The sequence below is a fragment of the Hippoglossus hippoglossus genome, chromosome 19 (genome assembly GCF_009819705.1).
Source record: "Hippoglossus hippoglossus isolate fHipHip1 chromosome 19, fHipHip1.pri, whole genome shotgun sequence".
Taxonomy (NCBI): domain Eukaryota; kingdom Metazoa; phylum Chordata; class Actinopteri; order Pleuronectiformes; family Pleuronectidae; genus Hippoglossus; species Hippoglossus hippoglossus.
This window is the reverse complement of record NC_047169.1, coordinates 8801909-8827971: the sequence shown is the minus strand read 5'-3', so window position 1 is coordinate 8827971 and position 26063 is coordinate 8801909. Positions and strand designations below refer to the sequence as shown.

Sequence of the window (26063 nt, the reverse complement as noted above, 5' to 3'; positions counted from 1 at the left end):
GTTGATGAAATGTCAAAAGCTTTACTTATTAGTTGTGCGAATGCTCCTTGGTATCCCCACTCCTTATGACTAAATCTTAAATAAGCCCATGGCAAGACATTTCTGCTTTTGCTTAGCTATAACTCCATATGCCAGGGATGCTTGTGACACAATATATTCTATTTCTTTTCACTATTTAACCCAAGGAATAACCTTCTTAGCTGAAAAAATATGGTTTTAATCAGGAGTTTGACTCCTGGCTTTGGGCTTCGGTATTGTCTCCTGGTAAAATGAGCCTCCATCAGCTGCTGTAGTCATGTTTGTGTGTGTGTGTGTGTGTGTTTGTGTGGGAGTACGAGCTGATGTGATGAGCTGTGACACACAGGGCAGTGCTCCATCCCTGTGTTGGAACACGCCTGGATCCTCCACGGAGAGTTTGTTCAGTCAGATTTCTGCCCGCTAGTTAACATGTAAATTACCGCAGAGTCCAAACAGGTCTTGGCTGAAACAAGAGCAGCCTCAGTAAAGTGAGGCAGCGAACAAGTTTGTTATCTTGACATCCTGTGGCTTTAGCTGACATCCAAACACCCAGTGTGATGAAAATGGTGGATCACTGCTCCTGTTTGTAGGGAATGTATGTAGCCTGTGCTTCTCCTCTTGAATAAAAACAATTGTGAACTGGTGAATTGCAAACAGTTTGAGTCCCTGAGTGGATTCCCCCGCAGGAAAGAGGAAACTTTCCTCTGCCTAAAGCAAAGCCTGCCCCAGACAGAGTGGGAGGAGATGGAGATGAAAGCAGATCCTCAACATGTCAATGTGTGTTTCCCAGAGCGATTTCCATCCCCATTTCACTTCTACCCACAGCAACAAAATAGATGCTATGTGTCAGCACAGTGGACTTGTTTGAATCTAAAAGAGAAGCAGACAAAAGCAGGTTTCTGTTTGAGTCACCTGCCTGCATCTAAAAGGAGAGAACTGTTCTGTCTGTCTCTCTTTCTCTTCCCTCATCTTCTCTCTGCCTCTCTCCCTCCCTCACTGCATTTTTCCCAGGCTGAGGCTTCCATGGACCCTCTGGCTCCGCCGCTTTCGTCAGTGACTTGGAGCGCTCTAAGAACTTTGTGAACTCTCCGTGTCGGGAGTGGGAAGGGAGAGGAAGGGGAGCAGTTGATGGGACGCAGCCCGGCAGCAGCGGCAGGCTCCTCTGGAGACGGCATCAGGACTCTCAGCTGGAGATAATCCCCCTCGGGTCATGACAAGACGGTGCCTCAGCCTCTTAACCCCCCTGGCTCTGCTGGGACTCCTCCTGGGGCTCGCAGACCTCAGCCCCGACGCTGCTGGCGAGGATGAGGATTATTACATGCAGGAGCTGTTGACAAGGGAGCAGTATAACCAGGTCCAAATGCTGGAGAAGCCTGTGGCCTCAGTACCTGACAGGCACGAGAACCCAGGCCGCAACCCTGGCAAGAAGGTGCCCAAGGGAAAGGATCCAACCACAGCTGATGCAAAACCAGGTAACAGCCTTGCCGTCGCTTCACAGGACAACTTGGAAAAGAGTTGCTTTTGTACAGGTTGATTCTCAAGCTCTCGGTTGTAAAACTTCTGCACCGGTGCAACATAGATTTTCTTTAAAAAAAAACTAAACTTAACAACACCTACACTGGCTGTATTTCTACAGTAGATGTTTTTGTAGCTGCCACATTTGAGTTAGAAAACTTAATTTTAAAGTTTCATCAGAACTTATTATGGAATTGACGAGTCAGTGTTGCCACTAGATGCCACTGTGGCTGATCAGTTCAGCTTTTTGAGGGAAGTTTTGAGTTAAGTTTTCAACAAGATAAACATGACAGTTTATTTTGCAGCAGTTCATGCTTTTCACCATAAAAGGTGAAAACTAAAACAAGTTGTTAATGCTCAGAAAGCTACTGTTTAATTGCTCCAGACACATTTTTATGAATTCAAATGGAAAATATGAGGCATCACATTGAACCTTAGTATCCTCTGGGACTTCAGAGGAGCAGCTGTATTCACTTCACAAGGTGATGGATGTGCAGAGAAAAAACTACAACAACAACGACTACCTCAGGTAGTCCTCCTCCTCTTCCTCCTCCTCCTCCTCCTCATCCTCCCCCTCCTCGCTTCTGTGCACATAGATCAGAGCCATGTTTCTGTGTGGCTCCTGCAGGATTAACCACCTCATGCATGCCAGAGGTCGGAGCCAGAACACACGTGAAGTCCACATTTTTCCCCAAAAAACAGCGAGGAATGGCAGCGCTCTCTCTCCCAGTTACACAGCCTGTGCAGAAACGTACAGCTCAAGGCTCTCTGGGGGTCTCTCAGCACATGCAGTAGCAGGTTTGTAGGTATGTTTCAAACCCTGCCAGGTGATTGGAGGACAGGCGCGGGCGTGAGGGTTCTCTGTTGGTTGGTGGCGGATAACTCAGAGCAGCTGTGTCGACGGTGACCTCATGGTTCAGGCTTCTGGGCTTCACGTGTCTCGACAGAGATGCCTGCTGCAGGTGGAAGAGCAGTCTGCATCAGATTAAGAAAATACATTGTTTTTATGCATGAATAGCAACTGCAGACACACACAAGCAAAACTATTTACAGCATTTTATTTGATGTTGTAGGAAAAAGGAGGTGGTGACTCTTTATATGCTGCACTAATCAATATTCTTATTAGTTATGAATTTGTGTGTAATATGAAATTGATTTTGCTTAAAGAGGCAAATCCCTTAAAGAGCGATCACCCTTTTTCTACAGTTCCCCTCGGATACAGAGCGTGGGAGCACCTTTCAATAAAATGTCCTGTATCGTATCAGTTTTTAGTTTTTGCACAACTTTACTGTTTTGCCTCACTGTTAAATTAATGTTGCCCTGTGTCTGCTGGAATGCAAATAGGTAATTGCTAGGTAAAAAGTTAATAGCTTTAAAGAGGTGATTCTTTTATTTTTTTTAAAGATTACTCCCTTTGCTGCTAAAGGAAAAAATAGAATAATTTAATGATACAACATATTTTGAAATTATCTAAAATGATGCTTTATAGAGAGAAACTGTTAGAAAACTTTCTCAACGTGTGAAGTAGCATGTCGACCTTTGACTTATCTATGATTATGGGAGGAATCCAAAACTTGGTAAAAAAAGAAAAACAAGGTACAGAAAGAAGCACATTGTACCACAACAACGTCTAAATGATCGTATCTCTGTAAATCCGTCTTGCTGGAGCCGGTACGCAGCTCGGAGCCTTCTGCTGAGGACTCACCCTGGTCCCAGAAGGAGACAAGGATAAAGACTTTCAGATGTGAGAAGGATTGTTATCACATGGGGCCTATCCTGACCTGACACTCTGTCAAATACAAAGCACACGGTTCACTTCCATCCTCAGTCCCTGGAATGCGACTCCCCGCTCTGCACGGGGCATTTCCATGATGGATTTGAACCTCGGGGCCTTTAGCTCATAAATATTATCAGTGTTAAAGATCTTAAATGAGAGTGCAAATTAAAAAGCGTCAGCGGCCGAGCTACCGCGAGCGGGACGTATCATGTAAGGAGCACAAGAGTTAAACGTTTGCAGGTTCCGTGCCCAGAAATTGTCTCTTGGTTCAGTCCCAATCTTGAATCCATCCATATGTGGAGGCCTGAATCAAACCAAAGCTACTTTCTTCTCTGCGTCAACACTATTGCTTTCCCGCTGTGCAATGACAACAATGACAACAAATCAGCAGTATTAAATGTGATTTAACCTCTCGCAGCCCTCCTTTCAAAAGACAAAATATAAACAGCATGTTGCTATTCCTCTAATAATGTAATGTCCTTTCTCAGCGAACAACAAGAAAGCGGAGAAGAACAAGAAGAGCAACCTGAACGCCGCAAACAGCTTCTCAGAGGGAGGACAGTACAACTCCATAAAAGAGGGTAAGTGAAGAACCGATGAGACTCTCACGTTATTCGAAAATTCATGATCTCATAAAAATTCAACTCTCCTCCAATGTGCAGTGAACATTTCTCTGCTTTCACATAAGCTTTTATGATGGGGGGGGGGGGGGGATGATAAATATTTTGGAAAGGGGTAGAGAGTTTTCGAAAACAGCATATTTTCCCTGCGAGGGAAAGTCTGGCAGTATACGATGATGTTCTCAGAAGCGGAGTCGAGCCACAGAGGCGCTGGTGTCTGCTCTGCCCCAAAGCATCGTGTTTGGTTTCCATGGATCGCAGTATATGTGCTGAACTGGAGTCAAGATGCCCCGGTAGCCTTCCCATCACGTCGGATGACAGATTAAACTCGTCTGGCTGAAAGTGTGATTCGGGGCGCAACACGCTACACGCGATAGACCTCAGACTTTCCACCGCCGCTCTGAAAATGGTGATATTGCCCATATTACCCTCGTTCGCACAGCGTCAGACATAACAGGAAGCTGAGTTTAATACCGCTGCGAGGTTAAGTTTGGATGTGGTGGCCAGCAGTGAATTTATGTGTTTATGTTGAAACTATTGTGAGGAACCTACTGGGTCAGACAGAGAGGCTGCCATTTTTAATTTGCCACCAGGGGAATGGGAGCAGAAACTTGGATATGCTTGCATGTAGGAAAATGAGAACTTCATGCCGACATGCCTGGCACATCGCTCTCAACTCCCAGACTCATGTTTTCATGGCTGTGACTGTGACTCGGCTCTGATCTGTTTTCTGAATTTGTTTCAGCATGTCCTGGTAGCAGCTGATTTGTCACGGTCAAACTTTAAGGGCCTGCGACATGTGTAAAAATCACACGTTCTGAACATCGAGAGCTCAATTACTCAGCTTTAAAGATTGTTTAGCCTTCAGAATTTGTATTATTTGGCCATTGTTGAATGTATCGTAGAACCTCAGTTGTCTGTCATATCCACACAGACTGCATAACAAAACAATGGGGAATTCATTAAATGGGGCTCTAAGAATAGCAGGGATTTTCAAAGCTCGATTCAGCGGATGTTTCAACAGCCTGTTCATGAGTCCCATCAGACGCAACAGAAATGTAGCGAGACCAAATGTTTCCAGCGCGATCTCACAGTTTGTCACATGTGCACAGTCAAGCTCTAAAGGCTGGGGTTGGTAAAAATGCAGGTTTTCAACAGACTGGTCAGTTGTTGTACATCTGTCTGATCGTCTGATGTTTTCTTTTAAAGCGAGACTAAGTTTAGTTTGGAGAAAGTGCTTTAGCTTGTTGAACTGCTGTGGATCTGTTGGGGTTTTCTTAAGTATTGTAAGGTTTCAACTTTTTATTATGTAAAGTGCCTTGAATGTGTGTCGTGATCTGACGCTATACAAAGTAGAATTTGATTAAATTGACTTGAAGAAACACAATCTTCTTACAAATGAAAAGTTGAACTAACAAATCAACTAGAATGTCACTCAGTTGAGCGCATGCCTCCGCCAAGGCCCAGCAGTTGTTTTAAATTCAATCAAGCTGCAGCAAATTGCACCAAATATGCATGATTAATTTCATCAAGATCCATGAATTATTCTTTGGGAAATCAGTAAAAATGTCCAAAAAAAAGATCTAGCTCGCAAAGAAATAAAAAAATATCTGGATCTGCGCCTTTTTCCAAATTAATGCACAAATTTATGTGCTCTTTTTTTTCCCCATGTACTGCTGTTCTTTGGCGAAGTAAGAAAATGTTAATTCAAACAGACAATGGATATTTGCTGTTGCATCTTGAACTGGTTTGTCGTGGCCGATAACTCATTGTGGCTAAAGTTAGCTTATGTTTTTGAAATCAGTAATATGTCTGTGACGAGTTAATTCAGCAAAAGTCAAACAGTCTTGCTTTAATATTTAAAGTTTACAAAACACCTCTCCTGTTTAGATTGTTCAGATTGTCATTGTGTAATAATTAAAAACGGGTCGGACCCTCTGTGTTTGGAAGCAGTTTAAAGCTTACAGTACATAAACATTAGAATATTAACACATTCTACCCCTGGAGTACTTCACAACTGTATACCACCAGATGTGCAATAACTTGTGATACACGGCCGGATAAAACCATGATCCTAGATTTGGCTCCGGCCCTCTAGACCTCTGCAGTAACATGGCAAGTGGCCTAGATAGCAACGTATGAGGCCTCGACTGTTTGCTTTGTCATTTCTATTACACTTTATTGTTGAATCCAGATGCTGCGTTCCTCTGGGGGTCCTCTTGAAAAGGATTGCATGCAGATGGGGATAATGATTAAGGGCTTTTGCAACATAGCAGACATTTTTTTTGTCCGGCTTGTCCTTCAGGCCGGTTCGAGGGTTGGGATGCCCCTAATGTTGTGATCGCTCCATTCCGAAAGCCTGTGGACTCACAGTATTTAAATATAGACATACAGGGTCACAAGAGGAGCATGTGCTTTATTGCCGTATAGAGTTACCGGAATCCTCCAGTAACTGCTCCTACCTGTGGCTTTGCTTCTGGATTGTTCATCAACTTCTACGCTTTAGTTTTACAGTGGGGCTTCATTTGGCCTGTGTTTACTTAATGCACCAAACATAAATTGCCTCATGCAGTGTGGATTTTGGAAGCAGATCTTCTTTCTCTAAAAAATCTTGGTGCATGTGATTGACGATCTTCAGCGTCTCAGACACATCAGGCTGATGGAACAGTTTCAAAACACAAAGCCGACTTCCTCTGTGTATTTCACTGCCAGCTTCTTGTGCATATATGCAAACGTCCAGAGCCACAATATTCTTAACAAACATGCCTCCATCTTCTTTGTGCCTGTTACACTTCTGAGAGTTAATTGAACTACTTGGGAGGTATATGCTGCATGTGCAACCAGACCGGTGCCCAGTCGAAAAAATTCTTGCTCTGTAAATTCCATCGCTGCGGTCCAGGGAAGTCGTGCAAACAGATTGATCCGACCCAGAGAGCCAATGGGCGGCCAATTCACACGTCAACTTAGATTTGCCCGCCGGGCCCTCGCTGGGTGAGATCCATTGTAGTGTAAAAGATGAGCCAATCTCACACAAAGAGCTCTATTTAGTGCTCAGTTACTGCAATCACTTAAAGACAGGCATTTGTTCAAATGAACCTCAACCTCCCTCCAGCGGCGAATCAAAACATTCTTAAGGGCCGTGCAGCTCTCTCTTTTTAAAAGGCCTTGAATACAGCTGCATGCCTGTCGAACCACTGCTGTGGCTCGAGTGGGTGTTACTGGATAATTGGCATGCTCAAGGAGTTAATTACGAGATAATTATTCATATGGATGACTGCTAATTGCCATCATAAGTACTGCCAGTAAAGATATGAACTGTGCCACTCATTGCACTGTAGATAGATCATGTTCCGTTAGAGCTGAGAGTGCATAGTGCAGCATCTACAGTTAAAACCAGTTCTAAAAAATATCATTTACACTTTTTTAAGGATTTGAAAGAGACTAAGAATCTGGCAACCTAAACCAAATCACCCAGAAGAAAACGACTGTATTCTTGAAACTGTTTGATATATTTGATTTTATTAAAATAAACCGATATTGATGTTATCCTGCAGGAAAAAAATAAAATGACATATTCCACAAAAAGATGTTGTTTGCACTGAAGCATTTCTGCACGACTAAGCATTGAACACAATACGCCCACAGAAAGACACACACTGCAGCCACAGCTCCCAGGCACCACATACAGTGACTGTCTCACCTTAACCTGACACCGGCAATAACTTCCACATCACAATCAGTCATGAGGAACACGACAGACAATAGAGAGGAGGCTGAATTCTGAGCATGTTTGAGGCCTTTCCGTTTCGAAACCTCGAGTTTGGCAGTTTTTCCAGCGCCTTTTTTTTTTTTTTTTATGAAACCAGAAGTAACCATATTTGGAGGAGTGGGGAATGATTTTGACTGTGAGCACGCCCACCTACACCTGCAACCTGCACCAATTGGATGGTACAAGCTGTCAACAGCGAGCATATTAGCCCATTAGCCCGTGAGCATATTAGCCCGCTAGCACCTCATTGGCTGCGTTAACTCAAGGGGAGTAATAAGACAAACGTCCAGCTGTGCAAGTCTTCACAGAATCCTTACGGACACTGCACCATGCAGTAACTCACCTTAAATGGCTTCCTCTCTTTAGGCTGCCAGGTGTTGTGCCTCTCACACTGACTGTAGAGTGCAGTCAGACACTAATAATGACCCCCCCCCCCGCAACTGTTACCTAACTATTTGTTCTGCCATGAAAACCCCACATTTTTCAAAACATTTTCATTTGTATATACATAAATAATTAAAACGCTCAACAAAAATGATGATTTTAGGTTCAACTGAGTTTTTTTATGAACTTTTAAACTGTATAACTGCCTCTGATGGCAGCTACAAAGTCGATGAATAACACCCATGGTGTGTAGACCACTTTCTGCTAATCCCACAATGCAATACTCTTCATTTTATAGAAGTTCATTGACAAACTTTGATGATGCAAAATGATGATAAAGAATGATGAAATTTATTGCTCACTGTAGAGTTTCTGTTACATGGGAAGACACGAAGGAGTGACTGATTTATACAGAGCATCAAAGTCAAGTCTGACTAAACAACCCGATAACCCTGAGGAATTGTAATGTAATTGTGGTTATTTCAGTTCGGGCCTGAAAACTTAAAAACACAAAAACCTGGAAACGTGGATTTAGGAAGAGTTTATTTCAGGGAGAAAGGCATTATTAGGTTATATTATGGGAACTGCAGAATCCAGCGCTTTTGGAGCTTGACCCTTCCTAAAAAAAAGAGGTCAGGATATTTCTGCTGCCTCTGCTGTTTTGATTTCGCTTTTTAATCTTACAGTGCTGAAAAAAAAAGAGTGCAGTTTAAAATTGCTTGTGGCTGCTCTAAATTTTCAATAATTTTGGTTATTTCAGGACCCAAACGTAGACACGTAGACAAGGCAGCAGGTCAGTGCAGTGGCTCTATTTTAATGGAAAAAGCAGATTTACAGGTTGACGTGGTGACAAGATGGTATCCAGGCAAGAACAGCAACAGGAAAATACACAACAGAAAATGACCCAGAAGAAAACTTGATCAAGAGGTAACTCAAGGGACCAGAACAGAAAAAGTGACAAAGAATGAAGGGAATACAGAGATTTAAAGAATTTGTAAACTTTGTATTCATCTATTCTTGACTGTAAAATGTCATACCTATGCTAACTCAAATTACTAAATTCTACTGAGTAAACAACTATTAATTTAAGTCAGACTAACTTGTGCTAAAACATAGATAAATTAAAGTTTACTTGGCATTTCTAAGTTGCAACAACCTGACCAAGCTACAACAAAGCTTTAATCAAAATAATCAAGTAAACTTAAATTAATACTGTTAGTTATATTCACTTCCTTTTGGCAATACATTTTTTTAAGTAAGATCAACTTGTCAAATTTGACCATTGCAGTCTATTATGCAATAACAGCGAAAATATAATAATGACATTAAATTTTTGATATTGAAAGTTTGTGCTTGGATTTAATATTAAAACCTTTGAACTTGTACTCGACAGGTTTGTGGCAGCTGCGATTTCCCATTTTCTCTATTTCAGGATAACGATACAGTTGTAGTCATTCCAACATTTTAATCATGTATTCAGGCTGCAGAGAGATGGCTGTGCATTGCAAATTTACAAAGAGGAAGCGTTTATAGTGTACAGTCATTAATCACCCGTGAAGCTCGACACATTTTGAAATTCATAGGAGTTAAGACATCAAAGCCTCCGTCAGGCTGTTCGATTCCATTTCCTTCACACGCGCTCACCTTTTGTACTGTGATTTTCCAGCGTTTTGTAAAAATTAGTTGCTCACACACAGAAGTTTGAAATGTACATTAACCTGTCTTCGTCTCCTAGCAAGCTCAATATGTGACATGGAAAAGTTTCCATCTTGAGTTCTGGTGCATGTGTGTGTGTGTGTGTGTGTGTGTGTGTGTGTGTGTGTGTGTGTGTGTGTGTGTGTGTGTGTTGTCGAGCACAGCAGGCTTTCTGAATAGAGCACAAACTCTTAGATCTTCTCAACAAAATTGCACCAAATTGCTCTTTGCTGTTAAGTAATTTTGTGAAGCTATTAACGAATGCACGGAGCCCTACTCAGGAGATCTCTTTTGCAGAGAGAATTTATCCTGGAGCAATGCAAAGTGTGATACACAACATTTCCATCACATGCCAATTTGTCATTCTCATTACCTAGAATGCCCTCCTATGGGACTGGAGACGCTGAAGATTGATGATTTCCAGCTTCACGCTTCAAGCACGAAACGCTACGGCCTTGGTGCACACAGAGGTCGCCTTAACATTCAGGTATGTGGTGTAGCTTGGGCAAGCTCACAGAAGTGCTGGGGCTCACATTATACCCTGGGTGATCTCACATTTCCAGAGGAAGCTCTCATGTTTGGTGGAGTCATTTCCCACGAAGCAGCAACACTGAGGAACATGACTGAGAGACTGTATCTTTGAGATCTATTTAAGATTTTATTTATGTTACATGGAAAGATTTTGGCTGTGATTTCGTGAGTTTAATGTGGATGACATTATCAGCCCGTTTCATCTCACGGCAAATTCTTAATAGTCCGAAGCTAACTCCACAAAGAAAGTAATAGTTTCGCCATCAAATCATGAGCACATCCCCAAACCTAATAAAAAAGAACTGGCATCTGGGAGAAAGGGTATTTCCTGTGAGTACAGGCTGTGCTTTGAGGGTATTAGTCTCCGTTCAGTCTGCTGCGGGTCTCATCTTCTGCAGGCTGCTCTGAATCCATCTGCGCAATTAACCAAACACACACATGCTCTTGATTCGCTCAAGGCTGCAAGGTATTATGTGTCAGGAAAACAACGAAACCAAGGATTCGTTGTTCGTAGTGCACGTATGTGACTGACAGAGATACTGTCGATTCTAGAGCACAATTATAGGGAAATCGGGAGAAACACATCAAAAGCGGATAGTGCCTGTTGATTTAGGCCTGTGAGGACGTTTTTCAGAACTTTATTTCCATTTTAGTAGCTGCTACAGTTTGTTAAGATTCCAGACACAAGCAGTTTTACTTTCTTTTGATATTGTGAGATGCTACAAACACCAAAACTAACACCAACAACACCAACACTATAACACCAACAACACTAACATCAGTACTGCCACTACCAACATGAACACCACCAACACCAACTACACCAACATTTACACCTTCGCTAAAACTAACACTTACACTTACACCAACTGCACCAACAATAACACCACAGATTGGATGATGACTATTCACACATCTCGCTCTGAGCTAACAGTGTCATTTATGGATTGAGTAGATCGGTACAACGTGCATCAAACATTGTTAACTTCCTTTACTGTGATTGAATTGATGTAGCCTGTTAGAAAATACACACTCTACAATATTTTGGCTTCATTTCTGGATTGTGGGAGGAAGCGGAGAAGCGTCGTCCATCTTTTTCTGCAGTCTATACCTTGATAACCTGAATTTGCAACAAAATCAAGCACAGTCGAGGCTGTCAGCACTATCAGTCAGCATGTTGTACAATGCATAGGATATGTGTGTGTGTGTGTGTGTGTGTGTGTGGGTCAACACGTACATCTGGAATAAAACTATGCTCCACACGGCTGTTTCTGGCCCGCAGGCTGGCATTTATGATGATGACCTCTATGCTGGGGCCTGGTGCGCGGGCAGAGACGACCCGCTGCAGTGGTTCGAGGTGGACGCCAGGAGGCTGACCAAGTTCACAGGGGTCATCACACAAGGCAGGAGCTCCCTCTGGTCGTGAGTACGAACCCCCGCAGACATGCATGGAGAGCTGCAGATGGTCGCACAGTGAGGATGAGGATTTTCCCGTCCGAGCTAACTTGAAAGGATAATTGGAGGTGGGGGGGGTCGCGCCAGTTTTAAATCCTGGTAATGTCTTGAAATTGTGTTAAATCATTTGTGGACAAATTGTGGACTATTTCCACCATTTGGCAATTTTAGGCATCACCCACATTCACTCACCTGAATTCAGTCCAAATAAAAACAAGGATAAAAGACAATAAAGATAAAATATGAGAGTAAAATGATATGTGATTATTATTATTAATTGGATTTTTACTTTACGGTTTGTGTCTGACCAATCATCTGGAACTTGCGAGGGAAAAAAATCAAAGTGTCCACATGGAAACAGACTGGCTGGCTGACTGTCTTTTTATTAGTCACACTTAGATCAGCGGTAAATCTTGTCAAGTTTGTAGAATTTATTGTCCTGGGGCCATGAGTGTCTGCACAAACTGTCACAGCAATCCATCCAATGAGATAAAGCCAGTCCAGACCAAACGAGATGACCCACTGATCCATCCACAGAGGCATGCTGCTACAGCGTGGCTAATCCAAACCATTAACTCGTAAACGGTCAAATTACACGTAGCCTGAGTTTGAAAATGACTATCGGATATGAGGACTGTGAGTAGTCAGACAAGAATTATTGTTCCAAAGCTCCTAATGAATCGTGGATTTCCCTCCAAACCCAGGTGGAAATATTTCCCTCTCAGTTTCATAAACAAAACAAGCTTTTCAGTATAGGAACCTTTATGGGTGTTTGCCCTTTTCACGAGTCTTTTCTGATGCCCTCACTGCGGGATTAAAGATGTATTGATTGGAGTGCAGCCTCGTTCTTTCATCTCTCTTAAAAAGGTCACTACAATATAAAAATAACACTTGAGAAAATAGATTTCACCACACTCTAAGCTTAGTCATCACACTCAGACGAAGGGTGAAAAATGGGGATATAGCAAGTAGGGATTACTTCTTAAACTGTGTACTTTAATACTTTAATTATGTCTACAGTTTATAATGAGTCATGCATCTGTGTTCTTTTAACACTCTGGAGAGCACTTACACATCTTTGCAGTTTCTGTCCTGACCTTTAAATTATATATAAACTTTATTTGTATAGCACCTTTCACACATCAGTTCACCTCATGATGAACAATGTGTTAAAAATACACCAAAATCTAATATTTTTCTTACAAATGTCAAATATTTGATTAACCATAACAACGATAGTAGCTATAACATAACCCATAATAAATCCACTGGTTACTACCTGTTACAGGCTGCTGTAAGGGTACAGGACTTGATAATAGAAAGAAGAAGCCTTCCTCTATTTCACAATTACAACAACAAAGTAATGAACCAAAGGGGAAAGATGTACTTGCATTTAAACTGCTTCTCTGTTCACCGAGAAAAAACCCACAACTGCCTCTGCTCCCATTTTTCCACCGTCTACCTTCTCTGCCTTGGCTCTGAAAAAATATTTGACAACTTTTAGCCTTTGTGCTCCTTAATTGGGAGGGGTGGCACAGACTGAGGGAAACCGCTGCGTGGTTAGAGAGTGCAGGGAGATGCGAGGAGATATCAGGCCGCGTTTGTAATTTCCCAGCAAGGCCATACAGCACGATCTAAGGGGGCAGGAGACAGAATTTCTCCACAATTAGCTCTGTAGGGCAATGTAGCTGTCGGTGTTGCCGGCTCAGGGGCTTCCGTCTCGAACAGTGCTTTAATTAGCAGAACTGGGAATTCTCACCAGGCTGCACCAGCTCAGCACTGATGTCTTTATCCAGAAGGATGGGGCTCATTGGCAGCCCACACACTGCACACTCTGGGCATGATGGGACATTAAGTCATCAGTGGACTCCTTCTGCAGAATGAACAAACAATGTGCTTTTTCTTTCATGTTTCCCCTCACTGCGCTTTATATATTCTACTTCTAATGGACAAAACCAGTGTGTTTGTAAGTTGTAGCTCCTTAATTACAATATATGACCCATTAACGTTTGTATTGACCATCTGAAATACATTTTATTTAAAATTGCTTTTCAGTTCTGATTATCAGACGTAAGTTTCCTGTATTTCAGAACCCAAACTCGTCCCTGTGAGAAAATTAAAATCATCTGTCATTTTTGCTCAGATTCCAAAACCTTGGGTAATAAAAGATTTTCTAATAAAAATTATTTGACCTCGTCTCCAATTTTCCTATTTTTAAATGGACTTTCTCCCGTTGAGATTTCAGCGTGACAGGATGTGCACCGAGCGACTTCTTAACCGTCACCTCCAAGCCCCATTTGCATTGAATTTAGCCTGACAGGAAATTTCTCTGACTCTCTCCTTGATCCCCCTGATTTTCCTCTAATGTTGACAGGAGTGACTGGGTGACCTCGTACAAAGTCATGGTGAGCAACGACAGTCACAGCTGGGTAACACTGAAGAACGGCTCCGACGACATGGTGAGTAACAGCCATGACATTTAAAAACTAATTTCTCCCGAAGTTGGCAATTCTCATCACACTGTGTAAAGCCTGTTTTACACAGAGCCGGGGCATTATCGCTCTTCCTCATGAGGAGTCTTGTTTTCTGTTTCTCTGACTGAGTAAAGGCAGCTAGAAAAAAATAACTTCTGTCTTCAGAGCAATTTCAGAGGAAGCTGAGGATCCAAGCCTAATGAGCTGAGTGGGAATAGTAAATACCGATGATCCTCGAGCAGATGGGAACCTCATCCTGGCTCCTCATCAGACGTGTGTCTCTTTTTCTACTTGAAAGAACTGAGCAAACCAAACACAGCAATGCATTCGGATGTAAAATAACAACGATAATAATAATCCTATTACCAACGGACACGCAGATCTGATTCAGTTTTTGAGGGAGATCACATCTTCGTCGCTGCCCACTGCGGTTCACGCCCCCGCAAATGAAAATTTCTGTGTAACTGTAGACTCCCTTGGCTGGTGATGTCATCGATGTGGGAGATAATGCCCCGACAGTGATTTAGTCTCGGATACAAACTTGTCGCTCGCCCACGCTTTCTGCAAAATGCCAAAGGGCAGAGCAGAGAACAACTCCACCTATAGATGCCTTTTAATTTTAAATTCCCTGTGGAGTTTATTATAGTTTATGACACTCAATGGGTGCATGAATATGTATTTGTTTAAGGGTTATGTGGATCAAATTAAATCACTTTTCATTGTCCTGTGCCTGCTCTAATTGAATTTTTCTAACCCCAAAAGCTTTTTAAACGTCTGCTGTATGTTTTATTGTGTAAACATTGTGACTTTGTCATTTTATTTTATTTTTATGATGACAGTGGGCTACATGTGGCTCATTTACAGCTGCAGATCTGGACTAATGCAATATCTAAAGACGACTGACTCACTTTAGTTAAAAAGAAAAAGATCCGGTTCCTTTGTGTTTATTCACCATCTGGCCGACTGTTTGCATCAGTAGATTTTCAGCGCCAACCGGGAAAAGGAGATCCCCGTGCGGAACATCTTCCAGGCGCCGGTGGTCGCCCGATACATCCGAGTCAACCCTCTCTCCTGGTTCAACAACGGCAACATCTGCATGAGAGTGGAGATCCTTGGCTGTCCTATGCCAGGTGAAGGGTTTGTATGGACAAAGCAGACACATGAATCCTTCCAAATGAATGAATGAAAAATGAAGCTGGGGCATGTAGTTGAAGTGTAATGAAGATGAGGCAGCATGCAGAAATGCAGAAAGGAATCCTCAAAAAATCCGGTGAAAATTTGCCCTAAAATTTGCCAAGACACTGCCTTGAAATATGTTGACGTGATATTTTAACTCCCACAATTTAAAGACGTTCAGGTTAGGTTAGTTCTAAATTGTCCATAGGTGCGAGAGTGACTCTCTGTATGTTGGCCCTGTGATGGGCTAGCGACTGTCCAGGATGTCACCCGCCTCTCGCCCAAGGTCATCTGGGATAAGCTCCAGCCCACATGACCCTCAAAGGATAAGCCGCATAGATAATAGATGGATTCACAGATGATGTGACGATGATTAAGGACATGTTTTAGAGTCGGAGAAGAAGTTTTCGTTAAAGTTCGGGGACCGTTGTTGTTATGGTAACAATAATTAACAGTTGGGGAAAGAATTAAGTCATGTTTAATAAAATGTTTGTCCATCCACCCTGACCTCTTCCTTACGAGGAATCTGTTACAACATCAAATGTTCATAGTATTTTCCTGTGCTCCAGATGGACAGGAGTCATAATCACAGCAGCCACTAGAGGGCTTTGTTACTTTGATGTAAACACGTCTTTCTGGGGAGCTCGCTGAAATGACTTGTTTTTTAAACACAGTCTGCTGCTGTGTGTAAAGACCACATTTAGCCTAAAGGATACTGCCAACTGTTTTCTCTCATAAAGTCCACTTAGCCATGTGCTCATTTTAATAAGTGTCTTTTTAATTGCAAGCACCCTAAGCACAAACCTGCTCCTCAGGTTTCCCCTCAGCCTTCTGCTGGTATCAAGACACGCAATTTAGTTTTTACTGGAGTATTTCCTTTTGAAAAAATAGTCCCAATGGATGGTCTGTGGAGATTCTACAAAGACAGGTTTTTGTTGAGTTCTTAATACATTATTGTTGAGTTCAGATAACCTTACCTCAAAAGGCAGATATCTTGGCACAAAACACCAAAACTGCCTGCATGGCTACACATCTATATGAGAGGTTTAATTAGCCAATATTCACAGGTTTTTTAAACTCGGGTAAACACGCTGACAAAGGCGATTGACTAATTTCCCATTTTCAGTAGAGGACTTTGCCTTTCTGTGTTTTTTTCCCCCAGTGCATCATGTTCGACATCAAAAACGCAGGCGCTCCGTCACCTTGCTGTCTTGCCAAATTAGTACATTCACCCGGCTGTCTCGTTTGCATCACTGCTATTCGGAGATGATTAAAAACCTGTGTCCACTTCAGATTGTATCAATTCCTCATTATAGACAAAAGTCAGATGTTGGTGGATGTTAGTGAGTTTTTGGACCAGTGGAAAAGGGGCTTAAAGGTTCAGTGTGTAGAATTTAGTGACATCTAGTGGTGAAGTTGCATGTTGCAGCTGAATACCCCTCACTTCACCCTCCTCTTCCAAACATGAAAGAGACCTGTGTTAAGATTTTTAGTTTATAATCTGCCGTCTTTCATTTCTAAATATCAATAACTGTTTGTTTTCGAGTCCCTGCAGATCCAAACAATTACTACCACAGACGCAATGAAGTCATAACATCGGACGACTTGGACTTCAGACACCACAGCTACAAAGAGATGAGGCAGGTGAGTCCCAGTGAGCAGGAGCCGACAGATATCAGCCTACTTACGAGGGGCCCGGCTCTTTTTTCTCCTTCAGCACAGGGACCAGAGCACGGAGCAATAAAACATCTTGTGCAACTGTGAGCCAACACCCGGCAGTTTTTGTCCTTTGCTAGAACAAAGTGTGCGACAGCAGCAAATGAACCGAGCGCTGCCAGCCACATGAAAATGCATAGAGCATCTCCTGGGTTGTGTCATCACTTATTCATATACTTGTCATGAACAGTAGCCTGTATGTAGCCGGCCAGGAGGACAGCTGTTTTTGTCACAGCGAGCTGAGACTTAGCGAACCTGAAGGGGACAAGTGCCGCGAATCTAAATTCTCTGTAGTGCGGCGGGTCGCCTGTGCCAAACAGCCGACCGCTGGTGTCCTAACCTGCTGTTCTGACCCATCATGAGACTTGCACCAATTAATGCTCGCTCCGTATTCCTCATTGTAGCACAGCAGTGCTCCTTTCAGCCGGAGACGCTCCTCCAGCAACATCAAAGTGGATTAAACAGACTGTTTCTCTTTCTCTTTTCGTTACCTCTGGGGCTAATGTGTGTCACACAGGGTGTCCAGCCGCAGTAGTTCTTCACAAAGAAAGGAAGGCCTATTTTTAAAACTTTTAACTTTAAACCTTTTCTCCACGCAGGTACATGGTACCACAGCCCCCTCTTGTCCACTGCAGTTTAGATGTGCCAGGACCTTACAAGTGGAAATAGCCCATTGTGCCTTTTCAAATAAAGTACATGCCCCATGAGGGGGAGTGTGAACGATATCTCTCATCATGTCGCGGTCCTTTTCTTAGATCACAGCTGATTGCCGTGTAGTGGCCCTGGGAATACTGATACTGCCAGAATTACCATTTTACATATTCTTCAAACAGGAAGATGGAATATTACCTCGCCATTACCCTGGAACATCCCAGACATTTTTCTCTTTAATGACAAAACCAGCCGAAGTAAATAGTTACTATGAGCAAGTTAAAACACAGCCAGCAGTTTTAGTTTTATTATAAAAGCGAGAATGACTGCCCTGTGAAAATTTGACTTGTGACGTTATTGGGACCTTGACCTTTGGTCACCCACATCTAGCCAGGTCTTCCTTGAGTCCAACTGAACATTTGTACCAAATTTGAAGCAATTCTGGACGATTTAAAAACATAATATCTGTCTCTATAAGTAATAGACAGAATGTTCTACATCAATTCTGCTAAATGGTACATTTATCTATCTTTTATCTAATTAACAGTTTGTGTACTTGGTTAGAATTGTCGAGATTCCACCCAGACTCAATTAAAACTCCATCACTCCTGACTGGTTAACGTCTCTCGCAGCAGTCGGAGGAACAAGTCAACACACACTTCTGCCGTCAGTGCCGTCGCTCCCCTGAACAGCTTGTTAATCTTTTTCCGGCTGCACTTCCTCTCGGTGTCTCCACTCATATGAGCAACTGATAGTTGTTGCTATTTTAATCATCTGCTCTACAAGCCTGTCTTGATAATTACCTTGACTGCTTCTCCCCCACCTCACTTGCTAGAGTGACATTAATAAAGTGTCTGTGTCACAGCTCCGGTGATATTGTTTTTACATTTCCAATAACATGGAGATTACATTGTCCTGTTTGAGGCTTCAAATATCATACCATTTAAAATAGCATCACTCCATTGAAGGAACACTTATAACCTCTAAGAATCTTACATCACATTTTATTTTTCTCAAAACGAATATTCAAGAAGAAATAAGCAACAGTAAGAGAAAAAAAAGAAATTTGATACTTCATTATCTACCTTCCACAGATGATGAAGGTGGTAAACGAGATGTGCCCCAACGTCACCCGGATCTACAACATAGGAAAGAGCCAAAATGGCCTCAAGCTTTACGCCATAGAGATTTCTGACAACCCTGGAGAGCATGAAGTTGGTGAGTGTGTTTAAGGCAACAGTGAATTTTAATCGCTCAACTTAATGCATATATATATATATATATATATATATATATATGTTTTCTCAGTTGTCATCAAAGCGACTGCATATTTATTCTTTCCCTTCCCTCCACCCACCCTCTCTTATGAACCTGTTTACCAGGTGAACCGGAGTTTCGGTACACGGCCGGTTCCCATGGTAACGAGGTGCTGGGCCGAGAGCTGCTCCTCCTGCTGATGCAGTTCATGTGCCTGGAGTATTTGTCTGGCAACCAGCGGATCCGTCACCTGGTGGAGGAGACCAGAATCCATCTATTGCCATCTGTCAACCCCGATGGGTACGAGAAAGCCTTTGAAGCGGTAGGTCTGCCATTAGCGACCTCATATCACGCACTGGCCCCCGGTGAAAATTGTGCCGTATGTGCTTGGCAGGGCTTCTCCTGATAAGAGCGCCATGAAATGCAGGTGCACGCCAGAAAATTGGTTTGAATGATCTGGTGGAATATATGAAATGAACTGATGAGCCCTAGATGTGTTGTATCAGTGAGTGTAAGTGGACTCAGGCTGCTTGGGCTGCTTTTGAGAACCACTATTATTGTGTATGGTTTTTTAAATCAGCTGCAGGCCTGTGAGCTTAATAAAACACAAGACAAGGAAGGGAGGAGAAAAAGCAATGCGACAAACATTTGATCATGGCTGATGTAGTCATTAGAAAGAGTTCAGACCTGGCTTTGCATGGGACCAAAAACTCCACTGACTCCACTGAGACAATAAAATCCATCTGTCTGCACAATAAGCAATGTTTTGCCAAAAGTTCACTGGGGCACTGGGGACGGTCCTGTCGTGTTTGGAAGCATCAGGCTCAATATCCACAAAACAGATTAGCTGGTGCTGGACATACAGAGATCCAGGACTCCTGTTATTCCTCTTTACGTTCAGGGAGTGATGGTGCAGGAGAATGGGTTTCCACTTGGAGACAGGAACTCCACTGCCAGAGTCGGGTCTTTGTCCTGCACAAGTTCCGGTCCTTTCGACGTCTTTGGACCAGTGCTGTGGATGAGTCTTTATGAGTCTTTGGGGGTGGGGGAGTTGCCTTGAGGGTGGTCGCCAATAACAGGCTCAACAAAATGATTCACAAGGCCAGCTCAGTACTGGAGTTGGAGCTGGAGAAGAGGAACTCTCGGTCACAGACAATTTCACCCATCCTGTAATAGTGCTCCACGGAGCGCCTTCCTTCCTGTGGCCACTTATCCAATACACCCCTCTGCACATGTCACTAATGGGCTACTAGATGAGTAGTTTTCACTTTTTGTGTAGTTTTTTCCAAACTGTGTTGAACAATTGTAATGATCCTGCCGAGATGAAGAAAGTTTTTCTGAGTCTAACTGTGATTCTATTTCTTTTATCTGTTCCTCAGGGCTCTGAGCTCAGTGGCTGGTCTCTGGGTCGATGGAGCTCTGACGGAATAGACATCCACCATAACTTCCCCGACCTCAACTCCATACTGTGGGAGGCCGAGGCCAAGAAATGGATCCCTCGCAAAATGTTCAACCACCACGTGCCCATCCCCGACTGGTACCAGTCCTCAAATGCCTCGGTGGGTGTGACTGACAGGCTGATGTATTGTATTTTACATTAATGCAATGTGAATTCTTTTAGCACCTCGACAAGAAATATGGGAAATTCAAACACCAGCATTTGATTATAATTGTAGGCTTTTGTGCTTTTGGACATTTCATAGTCAGACTCATCAAAAGTCAAATTTTATCTTCCCTTGTGCTGCATCTTTAGTAATGTGGCTGCCAGTTTCCAGTGACTATATCTATCAGTGACAAATTAGATCTCTTTGTCCTTTTTGCCGTCACCTCCTCTGGTTGAAGAAACAAATCCCACAGTGGTGACAATCCGCCTGTTGAAGCGCAGCCACGTGGGCGTATCAGCGCCGTCTATTTCGGGAGACGCAGATGCGTTTGCTATTTGTGACGGAGAGGCTGTGAGCTAAAATACACCAGGCGATCTATTTAAAGCTCATCCTCACGAGTGTTTTGACATTGCTGAGAGACCACGAGTGAGTCACACAGAGCCTCGAGAATAGCTCCTGCAGAGCCGGGATCCCCATCTGTGCTCAGGAAGCTGTGAAAACCGTCCTCGCCCGCCTCGCTGAACGGCCCAGCCGGCGCTCAGTGATAGTATGGCAGGTTTAAATATATATACGAGTACGACAGCAGAGAGCGTTTCATCAGTTTCATGATTGCAACATTCAAATATAAACCACTGCAACCATTAGGTGACCTCTTGATGAAATTGTGTTTACGTTTCAGAGTAGTAAGTGTTAGTGGAATTAGTTTACAGCACAGGAGAGTGTGAACAACCTTTTGATGGCTTTACCGCTGCCTCTTGAGAGCACACCGCACTGATGTTGTTTTCAGCGTGAGGTGGTTCATTTAGCAGTCACGCCGCTGAGATGATTGGATGAATTACAACATGCTCCCCTCTCCCCCGCGTGTCCCCCCCACACTGTAGGTTGCCATGGAGACGCGGGCTCTGATAGCGTGGATGGAGAAGATGCCCTTTGTGCTGGGCAGCAACCTTCAGGGAGGGGAGCTGGTGGTGACCTTCCCCTACGACAAAACCCGCTCCCCGGGGGTGACCAGGGAGCAGACCGCCACCCCGGATGACCACGTGTTCCGCTGGCTGGCCTTCTCCTACGCGTCCACCCACCGCCTGATGACTGATGCCAACCGACGGGTCTGCCACATGGAAGACTTCGCCAAGGAGGACGGCACCATCAACGGAGCGTCCTGGCACACTGCGGCTGGCAGTTGGGTCCACACACTCTCACTGAGCCTAACTCTGATTTCTCTGCTGAGGCTTTGAGTCGTAGCTTTGTTTAGCAGCCACATCTGCATATTCAGCACAGAAGCCCTTTGGCTGTTCCGGAGCTTCTGAATTCTGGCTCGTAAACGCACACAATACTGACCCGAGTTGATGCAGTCGGCCTGAGGTGTGTTTGTCTTTCTCGGCAGGTATGAATGACTTCAGCTACTTGCACACCAACTGCTTCGAGTTGTCCATGTACGTGGGTTGTGACAAATTCCCTCATGAGAGCGAACTGCCTGAGGAGTGGGAGAACAACCGCGAGTCTCTTCTCGTCTTCATGGAGCAGGTACAGCGGCACAGCGGCCCCCGCAGCGCGCACACACACACACACACACACACACACACACACACACACACACACACACACACACACACACACACACACACACACATGGAAACCAATGCAAAACAAGCCACATAAACACATGCTATTTTTATGTTCGGGAGATGTGTGACTATTAATTACTTCCTGTGTTCTTCCATTCCTCGGAACTTAGAAGATCTGTATCAATACCATGAGAACTGAACACATACTGTAACACATGCTCAGGAGTATTTTAACTGTCAAACACCCAAATTAATATCAGAGTGAAATGGATAGCCTTTCTGAAATGTGCAGTAAAGGTCACTAGGAAACCACATCTAATCACTGGATTCTCTGATGGACACAGACCACAAAGGCCGGCCTGTCAGAAAACCTGAAGACTGATGTAAAAGCAAATAATTAATTACAGACATTATTATTCCACGAGGATTACCTGGATGTTTAATAAAATAAGTGACCAGTGGATTATAGGATCCCGGGGGCTGCAAAGGTCTTTGTCCGTCACATTCAGGCAAAATGCAGCTGCATCCTCAGCTTCACTTTCACACGACTTTGAAACGTGACGGACTTGTCGTCCTTTTGCGTTGCATTATGCCTTGTGAGGGGGACTTCAGAGGATGTGAACCCATGCTGGCAGCTTGTATTTAAATATTGATGCTGGATGAGGAGGAAAGCTTTTATGTTAAAGTATTGTGTCGAACTGCAGATGATACATTATGCATCATACATTATTACACATCACATGGTGCAACATACATTGTGTTAAATTATGCAGTAGATGGTTCAGACTTGGGGTCGTGCTCTTCCTCTGCAGGTGCATCGTGGGGTCAAAGGTGTCGTGAGGGACCTGCAAGGTCGTCCAATAGCTAATGCTACCATCTCTGTGGAGGGCATCAGCCACGATATCCGCACAGGTAAAATATTGAATTTCACATGATTTTTATGTACAGTTTCTGCTATTTATGGTTCCATTGAGCTACAAACCAATGCAAAACTAGAATGGCACTCGATAAAGCACAAACCTGCCCAAAGATTTACCTTTAATTCATAATTATCAGAACCCTAAATATGCCTGGTTTTTTTTCATCAAGATCCATGAATAATTCCTTAGAAATCTGTGAAAATTATCTGGATTCACACTAAATTGTAATGGTTTCTTCTTGGCTCATGTTTCACCCTTCCTCCAAGTTTCAAGGAAATCGGTTCGGCAGTTTTTGCGTTCTAACAAACAGATAAACAGCAATAAAAACATAACCTCTGTCAGAGGTAATAGACATGTTCATATCAAAAAATGTGTCTAGCCTCAGAGAACATTGACTCGGCTGCTTTTACGCTTCGTCTTGCTCCTCACTCTCACAGCGAGTTAGTCCTCCAGCGTACGATGCAATCAAAATGAATAAACCAAACCAGTTGATGGATCTATTCAAAGATATAGACATATCTGAATCTGACTATTGATTGTGCATCCTTGAGGAAATCTCTGCTGATGCCTGACAAATGCAGCAGCCTTCAAAGCCAAAGTAGTTTTGTACTTCAAAATCGAATGTCCAATAGCCTTTTATTATTTTTCCTGGAACTAAGTACAAGCCATGGCTTCCTCTTGGGAACCTTGCTTTTCTCAGAATGCAGTCAGAAAAGATTTTTGGCTTTTTATTTTGATACGGTGGACATTTTTGGACAACTGCTTTCTTATAAACAGAAAGCAGTTTTCCTTCCCTCTAGATGAATCCACTGCTGCCACTACGACGGCAGGACACAGTCTGGGAGCCACTAATGAACAGAAGAATCCATGAGCTCATTAGCATTTAGTATATTGCATTTCAGGGAACAATTAGATCCCCTTCTGCCGTCTGAATGTGAGTAACGTGACGTCCTTGTGTGACGGTTTGGATCGACTGCAGATCAGCTGCAGAGACAGACCTGCTGTCATATTGCATTTGTCTCGGTGTTCGCTCAGACGTGTCAGGTGGGTGTTCGGATGACTGCAAGGAAGCAGCACTGTTGTTTTTATGAGTGAGTCACTGGCTGAAAATACACCACAAGCGCGCTCGTCTTCAGCTCCGTGAGACCAAGAAAATCCAACATGACAAAGCAGAGCTATTTTTGAAAATCTAAATGGGAATACAGAACATCTCCTTTTTTTCAGAAGTGGAACACAAAGAACTTTTATTTTAAGAGTTTCATGATATTTTATTGTTGAGTAATTCCATTTCACTTCTAATTATTTTGTTCTGTATAAGGTTTATGAGCATAAGAGCATATTGCGCTAGTTTATTTTATTGTGTATTTAGGATATTTTCGTTTTAACAAAGTGAAACAGACTAAATATATTATAAATGTCATACCTGGTTATTATCTCTTATTCAATAAGTTAAATAGAATCAGAAACAAAAGACTGTAAATTAACCAATGTGTAGCTACATTTCCTTATTTTCCTAATTATATTGATGCTTATATTACTGACTTGTTTTATCTCGATGGAATCACAAGTGAAGTGAAGCTTTGATTTGAAACAATGCTATTTCTTAGCTGTTAAAGGTTAGTGGGCTAAAACTTTGAAATGTTATCAATTGCTTATTCGTGTTAAATCAGTTTTACGCCAGTTATCAAAAACAGTTTGTGCTGATGATGTATATTAGGCTACTGTTATAAAAGTGGCATATTATGAATTCAAATAGCCATTTACTACCTTATGGGGGTTGATTTTGGAAAACATATAAAGTTTTTTAACACAGTCTTGGAACCATTGGCTATGGTTTGACCACAAATCAGCCTGTGGTGGGAATAGCCAATATATCGGGGCTTCCAGTGTAGACAGTGGATATCCGGCACAAACTGTTTCCACTCCAACTAGTTTCTTTTATCACATGATTTGAACACAAAACAAATACTTTGTTGGTATTTTAGGCCCAGACAACATTAATAGCTATATGTTCGTAATCACATGCAGAATCTGTTGATGGAAATTAGTTTGAACACGAAACCAAACACAAAATATCCATTTGCCATGTCATCTGTGTGTCTTCAGCTGCCGACGGTGACTACTGGCGCTTGCTGAACCCCGGCGAGTACAGAGTATCAGCCAGGGCGGTGGGCTACAGCCTCCTCAGCAAGAAGTGCGAGGTGGGCTACGAGATGGGCGCCACCAGGTGCGACTTCACCCTCGGCCGCACCAACCTTTCACGAATCAAAGAAATAATGGAGAAGTTCAACAAGCAGCCCATCAGAGTGCCCATGAGGCAGCCTCAAGCTTACAGGTCCAGGGCGAGACGTTTGGGAACATAAAGACTGAACGTGGAAACCAGAGGAAGAATTAAAAGCAAACACCAGTTCTGATCAGACCGGGGCTTGGACCTCTGTCAGATCCCTCCATAGTGCTGTCAGCACAATTATCTTGGAGATTAAAAAAATGTGGATTCATTTAAACGGGAGGCTTTTTGGTTTTGTACCCAGGAGTAAGCTCATGTGGTCACTGTTGTCACGTCAACTTTTCTTGATATCCACTGTAAAGGTAAAAGTATTTCATTCTTTCAAATTTATTCAATCCCCTTTTCTCAATCTGTGATAAATATTGATAATTACTTGTGGCGTCAACTATAAATAAATAAATATTGATTATATATAGTGATTTCATCAATTTATTTTTCTACATAAAATAAAATTGAACTACAATTTGATCATGACTTCTGTACATATATTAACTTATGTAACACAGCTATGTAAACCATTACTTTTAAGCTTTATTACCTGCACTTGAATGAAGCTTGTGGACTCAGTGACCTTTTGTGTGCCACTGAATTTATTTTAAATAAACTATGGTTTTGGCAAGTTATTAAATAAAGAACTTTTTTGCACAGA

At 42.8% G+C, this 26063-nt stretch overlaps 1 protein-coding gene across 1 annotated transcript; it reads left to right on the top strand.

Annotated features, from left to right (window-relative positions):
• Positions 1-778: 778 nt before the first annotated feature.
• Positions 779-26063, top strand: cpxm2 (carboxypeptidase X (M14 family), member 2). Its single transcript, XM_034570794.1, has 14 exons — positions 779-1490; positions 3799-3891; positions 10156-10265; positions 11592-11731; positions 14139-14223; positions 15218-15368; positions 16970-17058; positions 18876-18999; positions 19164-19360; positions 20418-20597; positions 21524-21821; positions 22027-22166; positions 23020-23119; positions 25234-26063. Exons 1-14 carry the CDS (start codon positions 1229-1231, stop codon positions 25488-25490), a joined length of 2226 nt encoding a protein of 741 aa, XP_034426685.1. The 5' UTR covers positions 779-1228; the 3' UTR covers positions 25491-26063.